We start from the raw sequence: 18,285 nt of genomic DNA on the forward strand, positions 1-18,285 counted from the left end.
TACATAGCCTGTACTTCCTTTAACGACTTACCAAAACAAATATGTACATAGCCATGTTGTAACAATATATGGGACCTTCAGCATTATGTTATTTCTACCTGCGTCCGTGTTATTAGAACACAATAACCTAAGAACAGGTTGAACTTTTTACTTGCACAGCAGGTTTTCCTTATGAAGAAAACGATCTGATTAGATTTGTTGCACCTTGCAGCATAAATTTGCATATTAAGAAGGATCTTCTTTAAAATACCCTCTTCTTTTGTTTGTGTGACAAATAAGTAACCAAGTAAATAAGAAGTACAGAGACCCCCTGATTTCATGTAATGACTGACATTATAGTCTGATTAAATGACAGACTGAGCCTCTTAAAAGCTTAATGGTTTGGCTTGAGTACATTGGACCAATCGCCCAATATGCATTCTGTGCAGAAACTGCTGATGGGCAACTGATGATCTGCAGTACATCATTTACACTGAATGTGAGCAACAGTCATATAAAGCTTAGTGTAATATGTTTGACGTCATCATGGTGATTGATTCGGGAGCTCATAAAAGAAATTGAGACAATTAAAATAATGACACAACACAGCACCGCACTAATTTCTGTTCCCTACCAGTTGGTTGCTAAAGAGGAAAATCACACTGCAGCTGCTAGTAACTGCAGTAGGGAAACAATTTGACAGTGAACATCTATTCCTTAACAATTAACTATTCATTTTGATTGAATTATCAACATTCTGACACATTGACACTGCACAATTTGCCAATTTATGCTGTTTAGTATGGCCCAAGTAGCTAATCACTTGGCAGCAGGTTGGCCTCATTAAAGTTTTATTGGTCTCTATAGAAAGATAATGTAAATAGATTAAATGTGCTTGTGGTGACATTAGGTGGGAAGTAAGGCAACCATGTGGCAGAAACAAGACTAGGGAATCTGAAGCCATGCTAGCAGCTACATCAGCTCTTTTGACGTCAGCAAACATGTTCCCAATGGCAATGCTAACATGCTGTTGCTAAGTGGATGTAATGTTTACTATGTTCACCATTTTAGTTTAGTGTTAGCGTGTTAATGTTTGCTAATTGGCGCTAAACACAAAGTACAGTTGAGGCTGATGGGAATGATGATTGGTTTTCCAGGTATTTGGTGATAAACCATTACAACAAGTATTGGACAAGCTGAAAATTTAACTTCATGGTGACATTAGAGTCAGAAAATAGTCAGACATAGTGACAGTCAGATATCAAAAGTGTTTCAAGGTTACACTGATGGTTGTTAACAAAGCAACAAATGTGGTGTGAAACACTTCAGGGTCTATCTCTAAAACTTGAAATCCATTAAGGTGCTCTTAACAATGTTCTTTCTTGACAGGTTTTACACTGACATTGAATACTTTCATTTACTGCACTTAAAAAAACCTCTCAACAATCCGGCCTCACTTTACTGTAATTCAGGTTAACAAGCCGTTGCCTGGAGCGCTGCTATTCTGGCCGATGAATTGAAGGACTTCAACGCAGCACCCAATTCACTGTCAGGAGTCCTCAAAAAACAGCACAGCTGTCTGATGTCAGCCGGACATAAGTTGAATCACTCAGGCTTGAAACTCCTGTCAGAAATCAATCAGCTACGCTTCATTCATTTGTGAGAAAAGCTGTGTTTAATTTGCAATCCATAAAACTTGCAGTACATTAAGCAGACATTATAGACAGTCCAGTACAGAGACTTTTGTGTGTTGTGTCCAATTCAACCCCACTTCAACATACTGTATCAATCTTACCTTAAACAGTAACCTCAAACATATAGTTACTAATGCTTTAATCTGGTACTTAAATTACATAATTACACATCAGGTACAAAATGTAGACTTTTAAAAAAGTTAATAAAATATAATCTAGCCATATTTCCCAAATAATGTCTCAGAAACATCCTTCATTTATCATTTCATTTTGGTAAAGAGTTGTTAAACTGTAATGTTAAATGACACAACAACATGGACCACGATTACAGTGTAGGCAACCAATATTGACTCTTCTCTCATGAAGAGCACGGACACTTACATTCCCTAATAATCCCCAGTGATACATTTACAATGCATAAGTTAACAAAAGAGCATCTACAAAAAGTTGACTGGCAAATTCAAAAATAGAAACAAATAACAAATCAAGTTGGAATTAAGGAGCATTAATTCCTCCAGGTCTCAGTGGGGAATTTGAGATGTTATGCTCCTCTGATTTTTGCTCCTCTTCCTCCTCCAGCAGAAAAATTAAACGCAGTGCAGATACAGAAACGGTGATCATGACTGATGATGACTGTGAATTAAATATACATCAGATATGCCGCAGGGACTTTCAACTGCTGACTCTCTGAACGGTGAATACTTTATGAAAGTTTATGTGAATGTGACAAAACATGATTACCTGTGGGACTCGTCACTTTCCTGTGACTGTGGAGAAATAATATTGTGTGTTTGCACACGGTGTGCAACTTCTGTTCAATCCAAGATAAGAAAGCTGCTTCAAACTGAGCTTTGCTTTTGTGTCTGCTCCTGACAATATTTTATCAGGACAATTTAAAAACCCAGCATCAATGAAAGAGACATAACTTCCTGTCTCTATTTCACTGCACTGCAAGCTAATGGGGTGGTTAATGAATGCAATTTTTTGTCAGAATAATCCTACCTGTTGTTTTCTAATGCAACTGTTTATCACCCCCACACAGAACAAAGCTGAAACCAAAAGATCAAAGTCATTTCAAGGGGAAGCAGTTTCCACAAGCCCACATTTCCATTTAGAAAAAACAGACGAAGCTTTCACCGTATATTCCCCTTACATATTTAACCTCTACATCCACAAACCTCTTCTCACACTTTAGTCATCTATTTTTTACACATTGTAAATTAATTGTCTATCAGTCAGTACCTGGAACACATAAAAAAATCTCCCGCTTTTTTTTTTTGCCAGTTTTGGTACAGTGTAATCATTCCTAAATTAGAAATGCATATCAAAAGACATATAATCTTGGGTCATGTAGCAAAATATAAAAGTGCAATGATAATATAACCAGAAAATGATAATAAATGGCAAAGCAGATGATGCATGTTGTTATAGCAGCCAATTTACAGTGCAGTTAGTACTTTTTTTTTTGCAGTGTTTAAGAACATGTTTTAGCCCATTATCTGTAAATTCCACTATACATCTTTTATTCAACTCAACTTTTAGGTTGATTTCCTACCTTTATATTGGTTGTATGCAATTAAAGGCATGGAACTCTACCTTTATCTCTGTGCATAATGGGCTAAAAAACATGCAAATTCACCAAATCAGCCTCCACTTTTCAAATATTGATCTCATGAGCTCATGTATCGACAGTAGACCGCTTTGCCAAACAAACTCGGGAAGCAAAATCACATCATGTCACAGCAGTGTCTCTCCTCTGTAATTCAACTCTGCATAGATTTAGTTTAAGACACACACAGGTAAGAACTTATAACAGTACAATGGATGGTAGAGAGAAGGTATACTTTCTGTCTTTCTTCCCGGCGACGCATCCTGCCGGCAGCTTCTCGCTTCTCTGGGTGCCACGTGTAGAGATCAGTAGAGAGGTCCTAAGGTTCAACAGTCATTCTGGGCTGTCACAGAGGCACTTATGATGAAAAGAAAAACAAATAACATCAGTCACATGGTAACCACTGACTGAAGCAATATGATTAACATAATGATATATGAATAATGAATAATGAATGAATAATAAAACAGGCTTAGGTTTACACTTTGAGAAATGAGAACTGACTATAATTCTGTAAGACTGAACTCATATCACAGTTAATTAATATATTACTTATTCCAGCTGCAGAGAAGATTCCCAATTAAATCCTGTTGACCTCTTAATTATGTTTCTGTATAGTAGACACAGAGTGAATGTGTCTTATATTTGCTGACACCACAATTTTGCTTCCTAGTGCTTTAATTTGCTTTAATTTGTGCTTTCTTGTCACCAGCCAAACAGAAAAGGCCTCTGTTGAGTGATAGGTCTGTGCCTACCCAGGGAGGTGGTACTGTATCGCGTCCGCTGCAGAGTGGCGTAGCTGGGCCTGTCTGACAGCAGTATGCGGTGGGCTGGATGGGCCGCGATATCGCCGTTCCTCTGTAGAGATGCACACCTGCGAAACGTCAAATCCAGCTTAGTCTGGATGTTGCTGGAGCTGTGAGCACGCTTAATGTCTACAGGCTCGTGACTGCCGCCCTTTCCGTTCAGCAGCTGCACTTTGCCGTTTTGGCTGTCGCAGTTGGGGGTGACGTTGGCCCTCTTTTCCTCTAGTGCCACTGTGGTGAGCGTGCCATTAGAAAGGGACATTTTGGCCAAATTACTGCACGCCAGCTTTCCCAGTTGTCCGTGGCCGTTCATACGCCTGTCCTGCCCCTTGATTGGTGACCTCTGAATATCTTTTTTCATGAAACCAGTTTTGAAAAATGACAAGAGACTTTCGTGGCTCCTGCCCTCCTGACCCTTTTGACCCCTCCTGTCCTCGGGTTGAAGGACCATCTGTAGCAGGTCTTTTTGTACCCTGGAAGTCCCCCCTGTCTGCACCTTGGCTCTTCTCAGTGTGGAGTCTCTGCTTGGAGGTGCACTGTGGCTGATACGACCCCCTAAAATAGCCCCTCTCTGAAGCTGCAGGTCCAGGGTCCTGCCCTGGTCCTGTCTAGATCTCTTAGATGACCTCTGCCTCAGAGAACTGTCATCCCTGCCTTTGACATTGCTGCTGACGCTCTTCTCCGCAAATGGTCTGCTCTGTCCCTCTGGTATTTTGGGGGAGTAACAAGTGTCCGAGCTGAGTTTGTCTGTACAACTGAGGCTGCTACCACTCGGTGAGCTGCAGTCCTGTCCTACTTCAAAGGCTCTTCCCTGGGCATTCCTCTGTGGTGGGGTGGCCACCAGTTTTATGATAGGGTCTTTGGTACATCGTGGCCTGCGCCCAGACTCCAGATACTCCACCAGCTCTCCAGGCTGGGTCTGGGCTGGGTGTTTAATGCGGTCCTTGGAGCCAAAGGACCACCGCAGTGGCAGAACTTTGCTCAAAGTCTCTTTGGGCTTTGTTGGCGATCTCATGCTTACACTTCTGCCTTGAGTGCCACGAACAAACGGCTTGGTTTGAAATCCATCTACAGAAAAAGACATGATACATTAGCTGCTTCTACTAAAAATAGTATGTTAGAAAGTCAACTTGTTGTGGATAGCCAGTGAAATATTGGGATGCAGACACATTAAATACATGAGCATGATTTTAATTCACTTTGTTGCAAAAGTAAACATTTAGAGACTTAGCTTAGCATAAACACTGGAAGCAGGTGAAAACATCTAGCCTGGCTCTGTCTCTAAGGTAACAAAAGCAACCCTTCTAGCACCAAGAAGCAATTTGGCGCATAACCAGCTGTTTCACATTCAAAAGCCATACTATTTCTTGGTTGGGACCAGTTCATAGGAAAGTGTTGGGTGCTTTTAGGTGGATTTAGTTACTTTTGGACAGCTAGCTGTGTTCCCCTGTTTCCAGTCTCTATGCTTTGCTAAGCTAACATCTACTGTACAGGCTCCAGCTACAGATGTTTACTTTTTGCAAGAAAGTATTAAAGGAAATTTCCCCAAAAAATTCATGGCGTTAAACTTACAGTATATAACGTGGTGGTTGTATTACTTATGCATTATTGCTTATTTTGCTAATAAATACAATTTTACATGATTTCTATTAGTAACAATAGACTCCTATACTTACTTATGTCTACTGTTTTGGGGGGTTCGTCCCCAAACACTGGCAGCTCAGGGGACTCTGGGGCCTGTGTGGACCCTGGGGGTCCAGTGATTGGTTCTGCTGACACCAGGCTGTCCCTCTTACTGCCCCCTGTCAGCCGGACCAGCCAGTGATCAGAGGCGGATGAGCTGGTGGAACCTGCAAAAAAAAAAGAAAAAGAAAAAAGGAAGCTAATGGAAATGTGTCTTTGCTATGAATATATTTAAACAAACTACAGGCAGTCATAAACACAAACAATGAGAGAAAGAAGCCATTCAACCGCAGCATCTATTACCCAACAAAGCCATGGTGCATCAATCCACTCTGCAAAATGAAATCTACAGGCACAGGGAATCATCAGCATTTTTACCCACCTGTGAAGACCCTCATAATGCTCCTGTAAATGGCGACCTTTTGTTATGGCTTTTCTCTACAACCTGAGAACCTTATTTATTGCAGGCTATAAACATTAACTAAAAATGTGCACTGACGATGGTCAAAGTGAAAACACCAAACAATTTTAGCTGACTGAAAATGACATGTACCTGTAGGTAATGATGGCGTGCGGTGTAATGGTGCTCCTACATTCCCTCCATTATTTCTATACTCTGTCATGAAGATGTAAAAGGGGTTTCAACCTCAATGTAACAAGCTGCTACACAGAATTTCAAAGGACTAACCAGTGACTGAGGAGCTGGCAGACCAAGGGGGGATGTTGTTTCTTCTCTGATAGAAGAGGATGTATGCTCCTCGTGTGCACACCTCCCCCTCTGGAACCGGCTCGGCACTGCTGTCGTCATAGCTGTACCACTGGCCGTCCACTGAGTTCCTACAGAAAGCTGCAATTATAACAACAGTAGAAAGAGTTTATGTGAGAACTCAGGAAATGTAAAATGCCACTCATTCATTTCAAAGTGGACTTTAAAAGCATATTTCTAGTGTTTTTACTTCAGTTATCAGACCTGTGTAATGTCCGCCGTGCATTCCTCCGTGGTGGTTGCACACGGCATAAAGATCGTACAAGAAGTCAGGAGGAGTCAGGTCGGGTCGCCGGGATTGTTTCCAGCCCGGCTGGAGGGGGGGCTGATGGTTGCCGTGGTTGCGGTTCACCATGTTAGGGGTCATATCCAGACCCGCCATGGGGAAATGTACGAACGTGGTGAGCTTGTTCCTCCTCTCGCCCACCTGCCTGAAGCGCTTCAGGTGGAGGATGAGGATGTCTGGCAGCGTCCACAAGCTCATCTTCACCATGCCCTGCTGCAGCTGCTTACAGTGAGGGCACTTCCAGGCGTCATCTGGGGCGAGCTGGAAGGGGGGAAGAGAGAGGAAAGAGGGTAAGAGGGACACAAAACAGTCAAAAAATTGCAGATGGTGGAATCTTCTCTGCCTGCTGCCGATAAATCAAAAGCCAAACCTCATTTGTTTTCTAATTTAGGTTAATCATATTCTTGGAAATGATGTATGACTGAACCGAGCATATTCATTTGGAACAGGGAGTAAATTGAAGCTGTTGCCATGGTTACTGCTTTTTAAAATGTTTTTACTTTTCCTGCTTCCCTCTGATTTCCATCATGAATACTGGGCAGTGATGAGTGTTAAACAAGGTCATTTAAACTTCACAGTGAAGATTTTCTCTTAATTTTGGTGAACATCCTTTCTTCTGTAAGGATTGTGTGTGCGTGTGTGCTCAGTGAGTGTATTTTATTACCTCCATATAAAGGGAAAAACAAGAAAACAAGCAGGAACAGCAGTTATGAAATTACATCTTCATTTTTTAAGGCTTTATATAGATTGGCCTGAGCTGGTCATAAGACACACCGACCTGTTCTGACAGCACTCTCACTAATGTGCCCAAATCTGACAGATTCCACTCAGATGTCCCAATTTCAAGTAGTGAGAGAAATGTTAATGTTGTGATTGCAATATTTATGATTTGCAGTATTAATAATTTGCATAGCCTGGGATTCTTAACAGACATTTAGGAATTTCCTTCAAAATGAAATGAATAAAATTGCTGAACACCAAAGGGAAACAAACAGCTGAAGACACACACATTTTAATTTGAAGAATTATAATGTGCTAATTATACTTTTTTGTGGAAAAAGCATATCAGAAACACATGATTGTTCCAAGAGGAGCATTTTTATATGTTGTAATACATGTGTGGAAAGGATCTTAATCCATACATTATGAGCAACTTAAGTTCTCAATTAGTCCTAAATGTTGCTTATTTGGCTCATTTACAGCAACATCTGCAGAGACCTACAGCAGTGTCTCCCTCATGCCTGCAGCTCCACTGGGTGGTGACACAACGTAACAACAGCTGCAATACCACATCTGAGACATTATTAATGCACTCTATGGTCATTACGTACCTAATTTATTTTACTTTATTTAGATTTTTGAGGCTTGTGTGAGTAAAATTATAAACTCATCAACTTTGCAATTGTGCATACTCGGATGTGCCAGCATTTGCAGGCTTATTTATTACAGCATCTTTATTTATTACTACCTCCTATATTTATTACTGACATTTTTATATTTTCTTTTTTTTTATCCATAGTGTCTTTTATTTGTGTCATTGTATGTTGTTTTATGTTTATTGTCTGTTGCTGTTTTATGTGTATTAGCCACAGGGGACAGAGAATTTCACTGTACTGCTGAATGTGCAATAACAATAAAAGGATTTGAGCAGCACTGAAACAAATGGTTTTACATGACAACTGTTTGTGTTGAATCACAATCACTCCACATGATGGCACTAGACTACTCAAAACCTGTCTAACTTTGCCTGTTACTGCCCACTATGAACACAGTGATGTTTCTAAAAATAAAAGCTTTTTTATTGTTGATTCTCACTGTCATCATCGGTCAAATGAAGCACTTATCATCTCTGTTGTCCACATGTGTATCTGAGTCACACTACCTGTGGACCTGTGGAGGAGTTGTGATTGGAAAGAAATGTGTTTTCATCCAGTATACGCTGCTGCCCTCTGCAGTTGGCAGAAATGTGACAATAGTAGACAAAAACTAAGGCTGCTTTAAATATTTCTCCAAATTTATGACGTGTTCATATAATTTCTTATCTTTAACAGTTCATATAAAATTGAAAAAACAACCCAAATAAAGTAAAATATGCTAACTTCAATTAACTACCCTCATTTAACTACATTTGATATCCTGCACTGACCTGTAAAAATCTGTTGTGGACACTATGACAGAGTTTAGGCATTTAGCTCTGACCTGCAGCATCTTAATGGAGCTGCTGGTCGTCACATTTTTAAGATAACAGACTGACTACCTGTTCCTCTTTGGTGTAGAGCTGGAAGCACTCGTCCAAGGTGCAGCTGTACTGCTGGACGTGCTGCTGCTGCTGATTCCTCACGCTCTCTGCATCCTTCACCACCTCCTCCTGAATGTTACCGAACAGACTGTGGAGCAGGACACAAAGGGCTTCGTTATCGAACACACGCAGGGAGTAGTTTTATATTAGACAGGTGGCGGCCAGTGATATAAAAACAAACTCACCAGTCTTTGATTCTGTACTCCCACTCGATGATGAGCTTCACGTGCGGAGGTCCTCCTGAGCCGCAGAGCTTCAGAGCTCTAAAATACACGAGGGTGAAAGGTCATTCGGTGTCAAAGAAGTGACGTTTTAAAGTGAGTTTATGCATAAAAATGTAATGAAACATCTGCACATTGAAGCTGTCAGACATTTACTGAATCATGCATAACAACAGACCTGTTAGAACCACTGACTGAACGTGTATCGACTCTTTTTAACCACTGGGTGTCAGCATTACCACAGTGCTTAAAGAAGCATGAGCAGCCAGACACATACTTTTATAAGTACACTTTTGGGCAACACTGGATAACATTAGCTTTTTGATTGTTTATCATTGTGTGTGTGTGATAATATGAGGGATTTTACTGGAGTTTAGCACACTATAAGTAAGGGGACCATCCACTGATTTTTGTTGTAGCATTCATAACTTTACACAGTTCACATAGTTCACAGCTGAGTTTCAAAACATCAACAGTGAACAGACTAAATAATCTTAAGTCAAAGTTTACTTAATAGCTTTTTTTCTCCTGCGCTCTCAAACATATCTCAAAGATCCCCTTCAGATATGTTTCAAGACATAAAATGTCTTAGCTTGGAATAATAATATGTGTCTGCTATGTTTTCCCCCCACAAATATGTCCAATTAACTCATTAAAATCTTTACAATGACTAAAATGTAACTAACTCTATCTTCCTCATTGAAAATGACAGAATCTATGAATGTGCAAATCATTTTACAATTTACAAAGTTTAACAGCTGGATATAAGATGTCTCCAACTTCACTCAAACATCAATTTTTACTGTATGTGCATTGAATAATTGAATATTATGTAGTTTTGATGCTGGACCATGATTGGTGATGTGATGTCACAAATCATGCCCCTTAACCTCAGAGTTGTAATAAGCACAGACAAAAACTTTCCCTCTCAGCAGATGAGTATGAAAACATCTGCACAGAGAAGCTCAAACATCCAACTGAAGTAGTGATATAGCGATATGCAAAATACTTATTTTTCACATTTTGAGTGGTGGGGGATTTTCATCAGATTACATTATAAGATTACGTTGAAAGTTCAAGAAAAAGTTAGTACTTTAAATGGACCTTGAAGTAAGATTTTCTTTTGTCAAACTACAATTTCCACACTATTGTGCAATGTTGCGAAATTTGAGAAAGTACAATAAGCAAATCTCAACTTTGATTCTTGCAGAAGCATTTTACAGAACTTTCACTGCATGTATTACTCCAAGCTGCTTTCAAAGAAAACTCATTTGATACAAAGTGAAAGAGCACACTGCTTTAACTGTGATATACTTTATGTGACTGTATTCATACTTGATTACTCGTGAAAAATAAGCAAACTGTGACAACTCAATACGAAGCTACACAACAGGGATTACGTCAATATGTCGTCTGGTATAAGGAGCGGTAATTTATGTGACATTACACGTAGATACAGAGAGTTTAGCGAGGCTGATGAAGGTGAACAAAGTAGACTAAAACACTTGCACTCATACTTTCTTGTACCGTTTGATGTGGGTTGACTTGGGGACACAGCACATTTCTGCATCATTAGAGTTCAAACACTATCATTACATTAGTTTCTAGGATACAGTGCACTACACATTTGCATTTCAAAAGATTTCAAAAGGCATTTGCCCCCATCAGTACCATTCAACGAATGAATGAACTGTTCTTAGCAACTACACAAATGGAAGTCCTTTCAAGAGTCTGCCAAAATGCCCCTTTGAAACAGCAATTCACTTTTTCGAGTTGAAAGCCATCAGAGATGCATGTGCAAAAAAGGATAAAAAGATGGCACATATCAGTCTGTGGTGGAAATGTACTAACAAACTATACAGCACGAGTAGGATTGTTAGACTGTGTATCACGCTTATTAAATACCTGTGTACATGAAGTCATTCAGTGTTATGACCTATGACCTTTTCATACTGTAATCACATTTTTTTTGTCTGGAGTCGACGTCTTGCCAGATCATGTGCTTTGTCTCGTGTAAGCAAAACCAGCGTCTCGTCAGTTATGAAAGGAGAATTGAAAAAAGCTCATTTTGAAGTACACGATACACATAATGACCCCGAATCTAAGAAGTCGCTGTTGCAGAAGGAGAAGAGAGACTGACGAAGAGTGAAACTGGTGTCACGCAAAGGTCGCACAAATAAGGTTTAATTAAGTATAAGTTACTGATCATGTGTTTATTCTTCGATGTACTGCTTCCCATGTGCATATAATAAAGAAGCATTTGAGATTTTTCTTTAATTGCTGTAAAATCAGGGCTTACCATTACAGTTGGTATGATATACATTTTAATTTAAAAATATCAAGCATTCGTTACAGAATATCAGCACACACTGTGCCATTCATTAAAAAAAGGCAGGAATGAACAAACCATACTGGTGTGTAATATGTGTTTGTATGTCAAAATATCTTCAGTAACTGGCTGCCTGCCTACAGTGTCTGAAGAAAGGCTTCATTAGATTAGATTAGAGCTGATTTAAATTGCATTAAAATTGATTGCATTAGATCAAATTTGAATGAGTATGTGGGAAAACTGGGTCATTTCTGCGTTTAACATTTTCAACATAATACCAACGCAAAAGAACACATTTAGATGAATCTAATAATCCTGTAGTCTAATAATACAAGAATGTAGCGGCCACACAGTGATAACATTCACTCTGGACTGCATGCTTGCTGTGTTCACACCTGCAGGAATGTGTTTTACCTGCTCTTATTGAATGTATGCTGTATATCTACTCTAGGAATGTGTCCAAAAATACTCCTGTCAGACACACTTGCATCAGGATGGAAGACCTTTGTTTTTTTTTTTTGCATGAATTGTTTTTCACTTTTATTTGGCATAACAGGCTCTGCTGCTGTGTCTTCTCCCCAAAGGTTCAGGATTGAGATGGGAGAGCGATCAACACCCTCAAGACTGTGCATAGGAGAAGCCAGTATATATATATACTGTATCACTGAAATACTGAAATATAGGATACACGCAATGCATTAAAAAGTAGCAATCCTTTGTGTGGGTATTAGAACAGTTGGGGCTGTGGAGGAGGAGATGGAAATCAATTCTCGCACCCTGAACAGCTTCAATAGACTGTTGATGATGGTGTATGTTGGATTTCAGTCCTCCACTAGAATTAACTTTCCACCCCTTACCTGTCGACAGCAGGGTGGTAGAGCGGCCGGCCGTCCTGAGGCGACAGGTAGCTGTAAAATGCCGATCCTCCCACCACTCGGATGTTGAACAGCACTCTGGTGTTCTGAAAAGAGGAGCACAACAGAAACTCTGTGAAGAAAGCATTTGGGTATTTCAAGCTTTTTGTAACGAGACTTTAAACATCACTAAAAACTTTCAGGTCTTTCCATCTCCCACGCAAAGTGTCCCACATGCCTCTTACAAAACTGACGGTTCAAACATTGTAGACCCTTTAGATCTAATTTTCAGTGATCGTGGTCGTACTACAAACCACCCAAGCAAGCATCAGTGTCTTTATGTATCCCAACAGATGTGCAACTTTTACTACAGTACATTCAAAAGTGCACCATGGTAGCTTTTTTCCTTTTCTATGTGCGTTCAGGTTCACAAAAAAAGATGCTTTACCTCTGATTGTTAAGGTCTGAACGGAGCACAGCCAACACGCATTGATTCACCACATTTCATGAGTAATGTTGCTGCTTCTAGTTATTACTCATTCATTATGGTTTTGTACAATGATGAGATAGTTTCATGATGGCAAAATGAGAACACATAAAACACATCGGTCAGGATTTTGAAAAAGAAGCTGCAGCGGCAACATTTCTCACCATTTTTACTGAAATGAGGCAAACATGACCGCTCAGTTTGGAGACTTCAAGCCATAAAAATGTGGGTTGAAACGGTCTGATGAATCCAGCATGCACACTCAAAAGATTAAATACCATAGTTAAGGATAATGGTTTGTGTAAATACTGATGTGTTCCTGTTTTATTTTGATCAAAGCGGACGATGTTGAAGTTTTCCAGACGGCAAATCAAGATGTTCTCAACCTCCCTCTCCCCATCACACCACCTGGCATGTTTCATATGTCTGCAGGCTTCATCTTACTCTCATCATACTATATGCATAGAGAGTTTTTTTTCTTTTTACTGCATGACAGTCCACAAGTCTGCAAACAACCTAGACGGATGATGAGGTGCGATTGATGTCCTCAGGTAAAATTCATACACACTAACAGCACTGATACTATATAGGCAAAATGTTAACAGACAGGGAGAAAAGCACATTGAACCTCAGCATCAGATGAACTGAGGATGATCTGTCCCACATTTATTGTCCCCCATGATGAAAGGGAGCAACCGGGGATTGAGGTCACTCTATCTATTCATCTTTCTCAGTGGCACATACAATATGGCCAAAAGCTAGAGGATTTCTGTGGAAGGCTTGTGCCTCAGCAAATGAACTGTCATTTAAGGCTTAATACTATAAAAGAAGAGTTTAAGGCCAACCATTAAAGACAAAAACACAACTAAAAGTTGATATCCTGGCTCTTGAACTCTTGAACTCTCTAAAAATGCTGAATTGAGAGAGAGATGAAGCATGTTTTCACACTTTCAGGGTCATATTTAACACAGAGAAATAAAAAGACAGAGGAGAACAAAGTAGGCCATCGTAAAATATAGGCCAAGACCTGCGCTTGACATTTTGAGTTCACAGCAGTTCAGCTTGAATCAACATGTAGCACGGTTAAAGTTTGCTTTGCTAAAAAACATGAATAAACCCAAAGATAATCATGCGTCTCTCATATTGTTCTCAGCTGGTTTGAAAAGCCTGAGACGAGAAAAAAAAAGAGAGAACAAATAAAAGGACTAATATCTTTTTCTCTTGCTTATATTGCTCCGAGATCTGCTTAGATTGGAGGTGTTTTAGGAATGAAGGAGCGCTTTGCAAAAAAATGAAATTGATTTCCTCTCGTCCCAGTGAAGTCTTGTGTGTAGCTGCTGGCTGAGCTCAAACACAAACACCCGCTCAGAGTTCTGCGAGGAGAGCGACGTCCAGCAGGATCTTTCTGATGACAAGGAGTCCACCACAGCAGACAGCACATTCCTGGAAAATATTGATATGCTGATCACATGAACCCAATGGAAGGCATAAACCTTGAGGGAAATTACCCAATACGCTTGAATTAATGGCTCATATATTCAATATACAGGACTATTAAAAGGAACAGTAAGATAAGAGCCGGTCAACTGCAGAAATGCTGCAGACATTTTGTTCTTGCTTTCCATAGAACATATGGCAGAAACTACTGTGATGTCCAAGTAACATGTAACATAGTTAGAATTGGTCAAAATAAACAGCAACTGTAACTTAAACCTTTAGTTTACAAAATAAGATGTTCAATTTATTCCAAATTCCAGTGTGGATAAAAGCCAGGACAATAGGGGCTGAGTCATTTCATAGGATCGTTTCCCCTTATTTTGAGTGCACATGCAGAGCAGTCTAACAGACTGTATTATATTCTCTCCTGCACTTCAGCAGTATGTGTTTGTGGACACTACAGGCGTCAAATCTCTCTGTGGTGCTCTGGTGTCATGTGTTGCTTTTCTAGAAAACTAATCAACTTTTCTGTGTGTTCATTCTCAAACTACTACACACAAAAAAACAGCAACTTGGAATGCCAGATGACAAGTGCAAACCCAAAATGAGTTTACTTTTCATTACAGACTGGCTTGGGTTCACTGTGAGTTCCAGTAAAAGGCTTGTGTGTACATGTGAAGACCACCCAGAGGCCCGCTGATTCCAGCATCTCAGGAGTGGGCTTTTCCCCCCTGAAACACTGGGAAATTCCTTTAAAATATGATACAAACATGTGCACACACCCCAAAGGTCTTGTCGGGTTCAGGTTGAATTGACCATATGCGAAAGCCCTCTCCTTGACAGCGATTGTCCAATGATAGCTCTAGAAACTCGGACAAGGCACCACCTGTCAAACTTTGGATTTCTCCAGGTGTTGAAGCCATGTCTATGGGGCCAGAACCAAAAATACAAGAGTAAATGCGTGAAAAAACGGATTAAACAATGTGTTTGTCAGCCCTAATGTAAGCTGCAAATGTTAGCATGTTCAGCTATCTGCCTTACTGCTGGTATCGTTACATCCAAGAACTACTACGTTATTTTGTGAGTTACAGGTAATTGTAAAAAGTCTTGTTCAAGACTAGCATGTTCATTGTGTAGTATTTCCCCACTGTTTGGAAGCTGTTCCTGGATGCTAACATGACATCAGTGTTTAGATTAACATTAGCTGCTCTTTTGTGATTCATTGGGTTTGTGGGAGTTTACCATGGATGTATAATAAGAGCTAGACACTGAATGAACATTTCTGGGAGTATGCGACCAACAGAATATGCGCAGTGCTGGTCCTGTTTAACCCGTAGACTTCATATTGTGATGACGTCATATATTTTAAAATCATTTTTCTTGGCTCGAGGAAAGTTTTCCAAATATAAAACCTGTACGGATCAAAAGTTCATAATAATAATAATTGATATTGTTTGCAGTGGAAGTTGTCCTGTTAACAGCATTGCAGACATTTCTTTTACAATGGTGGTCCATGGGGAAAATGCTTTTTGGTTCAGTGGTGTTTTTTGCTGCAATACCGCAAGTGACCACTGGGGGAAAACTGCCCGCAAAGCTGAGCAGTTGTGCCATATCCAGATCTTACAATACATCCATGGAGTTTACAGCCCCAGTTACCTGAACCAAACTTGTTATCTGTGATGGTGTTTTGCTTGCGAAACACACTAGTTGGTCCCTCACCCTTGTAATGTTAAAACGGAAACACATTTCATATCTAGGACCCATTACTTTAAAAACGACTAAGAATTCTGCCACCATAATTATTGTAAACAATATTACAGTAACTGCAAGGTGAGAATGGACAGCTTGACAGGCCAATCAACAGTAACTAGCGTGGTAGGACTAAATGAGCAGCCGATTGTGGTTCAGACAGAAGTCTTCTAGAGTAAAACGCTGTGCTGTGTGTGTACAGTATGTACGTCTGTTTGTGTGTGTGCATGTTTATTTTCCTCCCAGTAGAGGCAGATAAAGAGGAATATGTGAGAATAACAACAGAAACAAAGGAGGTGTAAACACATTATTGGGTGTATGCGAAAGACAGTGAATGTGAGAGAAAAATATGAACAAACAAGGCATCTGAGATCTGGTCAGGCTCTGAGCAGCATCACCTCCTGTCAGTGTGATTGCTGAGAAGAGGAGGAGAAAACCTGTGAAAATTCATTTCAGAGGCCTCCATTGACGCTGGTCGACATTAAAAAGTTTGTGATGTTCCCTGTGAGAAAATCCTTGGTTTGTCTCTGGACCAATCAGCGTTCAAACACACTGAGGTTAATCACTCTGTGTTCAGTGGGGAATGTTTGCCACATTGTTTGTGCCTGACAAGGCAAAAGATCTCCAATTACAACTCAGGCAAAGAGAACAGAGTTTCATTATGTTGTGAGTATTATGTGTGTCAGTCAGTGCAAGTACTGTCTGTCAGATGCTTTAGTTGTCCCCTCAACAAAAATGTAGCACTCCTCTAAGTTTGCACCAATATGACTTGAAGCCTCGCTGGAGAAGGTGTGCATGTGCAAGAATGCTTCAGTGTGCTGTAGTGTACTGTCCTGCTAGATTTGCATTAGTGAGCATCAATCCAGCCACTGCTACCCAGTCAGTACCAGGGTAAAATGCGTGGCAGAAAGGCTGTTTTTTTTTGTATCTTTGGTGAAGCTAAAATTAGGCAGAGGCGGAAAAATCCACTTGTGAGTGTAATTCATTGATGCAAGAAACTACAGATTCTGTTTAGATGGAAGATTTAGAGCAAACATCTGCTCTGAGCGTTACTTCTTTCTTGGCAGAGGTACACTCCAGCAAACTGATTATACTGTACGAGCCTGGTTTTAATTAAATGGCTGACGGCGTGGGGCAGAATGGAGAGTACAGATCTCCAACAGTTACTGAAAACGTTGCACCTGACTCTTTTCTTCTCTCTCGCCTGGCACTTTCTCGAAGAGCGTGGAGTTATGTGCAGCACGCCGGTCGACAATTTTCCTGTACAAGCCATGCTCTATATGGGTCTTATTGCAGCTGTGTGTCAGCTGCCCCTTCCCCACACACACACAGGGAGACTGATTGGAAATCTGTTTGTCTGCATGATTAACAGCATGTCTCTGGATGCAATCATGTACTGAAATACAGGCAAGTACAACACTGCAAGCAAGTGTGCAAGCAGAAATAAGCACGAAAATGGAACCTTTGGCTTCTGCAAAGTAAATAATAAATTTGACAGTGACACGCAGCAGGGGTGCATCAAGGCAAGATGAAAAGTTAAGGTATGGATAGGTAAAACAAAGAAGAAAAAGTTGCAGAAATAGTCCTGCACAGTAGCATATCTGACTGCTGTTATTCTTTCTTTACTTTATCGCATGGGCATGATTCCTATAGCACGCATAGGACTGGCTGTTGTTAAAAAATTTACAATACCAGTACCAGTACACTTAAGGTGATAGGTGGTTACTTAATTCAATCCTTTTTTCTGCTTCATGCAACAGGCGTGCTGTATAGCCATACTTTCAAATGTTTGTGGTAAACCAGCATGCTGAACTGTCAACTCCGTCAAACACCGCGCTTGACTACGCTATCACAGACCATAACTGCTGCGGTAGTGGGCCAATCATACGTCTCATTAAATCATCGCTTGCAGTGATTTGCTGTGAGCAAAACAAATAGTCATTTTTTTCTAGATCTGGGTACAAAAAAGATTGAATACAGGCATCATTTGACTGATGTGTATAGTGCATTATACTTTTACTGCACTGTTATAAATATTACACTAGTATCATAATGTATACAGCTTATTTTTGCATTTCACGTTTTT

At 40.1% G+C, this 18,285-nt stretch overlaps 1 protein-coding gene across 1 annotated transcript in view; it reads right to left on the minus strand.

The window, feature by feature from the left end:
* Positions 1–1,690: 1,690 nt before the first annotated feature.
* The window catches only part of usp43b (ubiquitin specific peptidase 43b), a 67,089-nt gene continuing 50,494 nt past the window's right edge, over positions 1,691–18,285 (minus strand). The window contains exons 9-16 of the mRNA XM_062438659.1: positions 12,530–12,633; positions 9,308–9,385; positions 9,081–9,210; positions 6,742–7,084; positions 6,460–6,618; positions 5,765–5,938; positions 4,038–5,156; positions 1,691–3,639 (exon numbers count right to left, since the gene is read on the minus strand). Coding sequence (XP_062294643.1) covers positions 3,629–3,639; positions 4,038–5,156; positions 5,765–5,938; positions 6,460–6,618; positions 6,742–7,084; positions 9,081–9,210; positions 9,308–9,385; positions 12,530–12,633 — 2,118 coding nt within the window. The 3' untranslated portion in view covers positions 1,691–3,628. The remainder of the gene's footprint in view (positions 3,640–4,037; positions 5,157–5,764; positions 5,939–6,459; positions 6,619–6,741; positions 7,085–9,080; positions 9,211–9,307; positions 9,386–12,529; positions 12,634–18,285) is intronic.

Source organism: Scomber scombrus, chromosome 18 (assembly GCF_963691925.1).
Source record: "Scomber scombrus chromosome 18, fScoSco1.1, whole genome shotgun sequence".
In the NCBI taxonomy this organism is placed as follows: domain Eukaryota; kingdom Metazoa; phylum Chordata; class Actinopteri; order Scombriformes; family Scombridae; genus Scomber; species Scomber scombrus.